At 35.8% G+C, this 2652-nt stretch overlaps 1 protein-coding gene across 1 annotated transcript in view; it reads right to left on the bottom strand.

Moving 5' to 3' along the window:
* The window catches only part of LOC109336511 (UPF0603 protein At1g54780, chloroplastic-like), a 7053-nt gene continuing 4699 nt past the window's right edge, over positions 299-2652 (bottom strand). The window contains exons 2-3 of the mRNA XM_019573152.1: positions 1601-1793; positions 299-721 (exon numbers count right to left, since the gene is read on the bottom strand). Of these exons, the coding sequence (XP_019428697.1) occupies positions 474-721; positions 1601-1793 (441 nt within the window). The 3' untranslated portion in view covers positions 299-473. The remainder of the gene's footprint in view (positions 722-1600; positions 1794-2652) is intronic.

Genomic DNA, 2652 nt, shown 5'->3' with positions numbered 1-2652 from the left:
TTGGTCTAGACACTGTAACATCTCTTCCTTTTCCATTTGTAAAGGGATTTAGTATGTATGCACCAACACTGTAAGTGTTTTTTACACTTCAACAAATAATCCACTATTCACATGATAATCATCATCATTGACTCTCAAACAAAAGTAACAAATCAATATCAGATGATGTGCTGACAGTGTACTGAGTATGCACATATTTTAAACTCTTTGTAAAGTTTCATTCTATGCCTGATTTTTTATACTTGATTAGAGGGTGACATCATAACCCTTATCCTAAACTCCTATATATGCAGCAGGATTACATAAAAAACTGTCATATAATAGTCCAATACTTTGGCATTGTATTTACAACCCAAAACTCTCATCTTATTCTCAAACATTCTCAAGCTCAATTGTGACATGAGCGTGGTTACAACTGCACATAATACATCTGAATTTGAAGTCAAGACAGGTCTAATTATACAACTATTTTCTCACTTTTTGGATACATAAGCATAGTATTGTGCCATAGGAACAACAAAAGCAATGACCAACAAACCTCCAACTACAAGAGAGAATTGACCACGCTTCTCTTCTGTCTCTTCCCTAGATTTGTAGTTCGACTCACGTTTGTTGTCTTTAAATGAGGGCCCACCGGGATCTGGAAGGCCATCAATGGCAGCAACTAGCCGTTTAGCAGTGCTGTAAATAGCTTCATTGTACTTCTCATCAGTAGCCAATACTGCATATTAAAATCAGTTATTGGTAGTTTTGTGGCCCTGGAAAATATCAATTACTTCTGCTCCTTATTGATGAAAAGTTCAGAAGTTTGACAAGTTTTATAAGCAGTACAAACTTGCAGAATATCAATAATTTGAAAGCATTCAAACAAGTAATAGTATAGATGTCAATAGATGGTAGCTTAATGCAAGAATCCAAAGTGCCCGTAATATGTGAGAACCTTTTAAGACCCAGAAACGTCCCCTATAGTTAACTTATAGATTGAAAGAGAGGTCAGAACATGGTGGAGACATGAATTGGAAATATGAGCTTCTCTAACTGTAGTGAATTCAAATTTAGCAAGGTTGTATATCAAGAAGAATTAAGGATTTCTGTAAACAAACAAAAAAGAAGTGTAAAGATTTCTATTTTGGACACGTGTTGCCTAGTTTTAACAGAAAAATGGGTGGATAGCCCTTACCAGCATTAGCATCAAGCCATCTATTATACTGACCAAGATAACTATAACAACAACAATCAAACCTTTTCCCATTTGGTGGCATCAGCTGCATGGATTAGATAACGAAATAATATCCTATATTGCTAAGACAACATTATACACGAGCTACATACGACCTGTTGGTTGCTTAATGCAATCCTCATCAAGTGAAGCATTTTATGACCTTCCAATTAAAACTTTAATTTGTCCTTTATCAGTCTATTGTAGGTAGAGCATGTTATGTGAGATTAAGGTTTGGTGGTTGTAGGCATAGCATGTTATGACAATCAACAATTCAAGTTTGCCATATTGGTTAGTAGAAAAACTTCAAGCCAGTCTTGGAATTCCTTTGTAACTATCGGGTGATGGACCAAAGGGCTGGAATTAGGAACTAGGAAGTACCTGGGAGGTTCTCTGAGACGGTAGCATCAAGGATATTTTCTCCAACGGCTTGGACAAAAGCCGGGCCGCCACTCACAGCTCCTTCTTTCTGACTTGTGACTAGCACCACGATACCTTTGTCGTTGCCTTCTTCTACGGAAGGATACCAACGCTCCAAAACTTGGTCCGCATACTCAAAAGCATCAGCTTTGCTCTGCAAACACATTATAAAACCAAAATATTTAGCATTGGAAAATGCCAAATACACATCAATTTAACACAGGGGAATTTACATTTCTGGTATAGTTTGACTGCCTTGTTACCACTTTGTTATAACTTTTTAAAATATTACGAAACTAGTATACTTTTTATTAAAATCGTGTATAGGGTACACGATTCCTGGAAAACAGTTTTCGCCCCACCAAACTCGAGATTAATTTTTTCTCTCCTAATCTTGTGCACCCCATGCAGGAGACCCCTCCCACTTTTTTTTTTCTTTTTTTTCTTTGCCTTGGACCGGTGTTTCCGGTCCAGGGTTTTTAAGAATTTTGTTCTGGTTTTTTCTTTTTTTTCGAATTTTAGATGAGTTTTTTGTTGCATGAGTTTTGTATAATTATGGTTTTGATTTATACTATATTTTTATTTCATTATTAAATATATGATTAATAGTAATTTGATAACAAAGAATGACATGAACAAACATTTATATTAAAACCATTGATAATTAGAAACATTGAAATACAAAAAAATAAATTACATAGAAAGAAATTAGAAACCTAAAATTTAAATTAAATTTGTAATATTAGTGGCATCTATGATGTGATGAAGTGCCACGCGGGGGTGGTCTTCTTCTTCGTGGTGGAAAAACTCTTAATTCTGGTTGATGGACTTCTCTAGCTCTTCCACAAGCAACTCTTCTAAGTTGTTGCTCCTCTTCCTCCTCACCACCTTCATCATCTTCATCATTGCTTTGTTCTGGTTGTGATGGCATAGTAGGACGGTAAAAACCATGTGAACCTTATGCCGACATTGGTGTGTTTGAATTTGTAGCAAACATTGATGGTTGTGATGGC

This window comes from Lupinus angustifolius, chromosome LG20 (genome assembly GCF_001865875.1).
Source record: "Lupinus angustifolius cultivar Tanjil chromosome LG20, LupAngTanjil_v1.0, whole genome shotgun sequence".
Classification (NCBI taxonomy): domain Eukaryota; kingdom Viridiplantae; phylum Streptophyta; class Magnoliopsida; order Fabales; family Fabaceae; genus Lupinus; species Lupinus angustifolius.
This window is presented reverse-complemented; position numbering and strand designations above follow the sequence as displayed.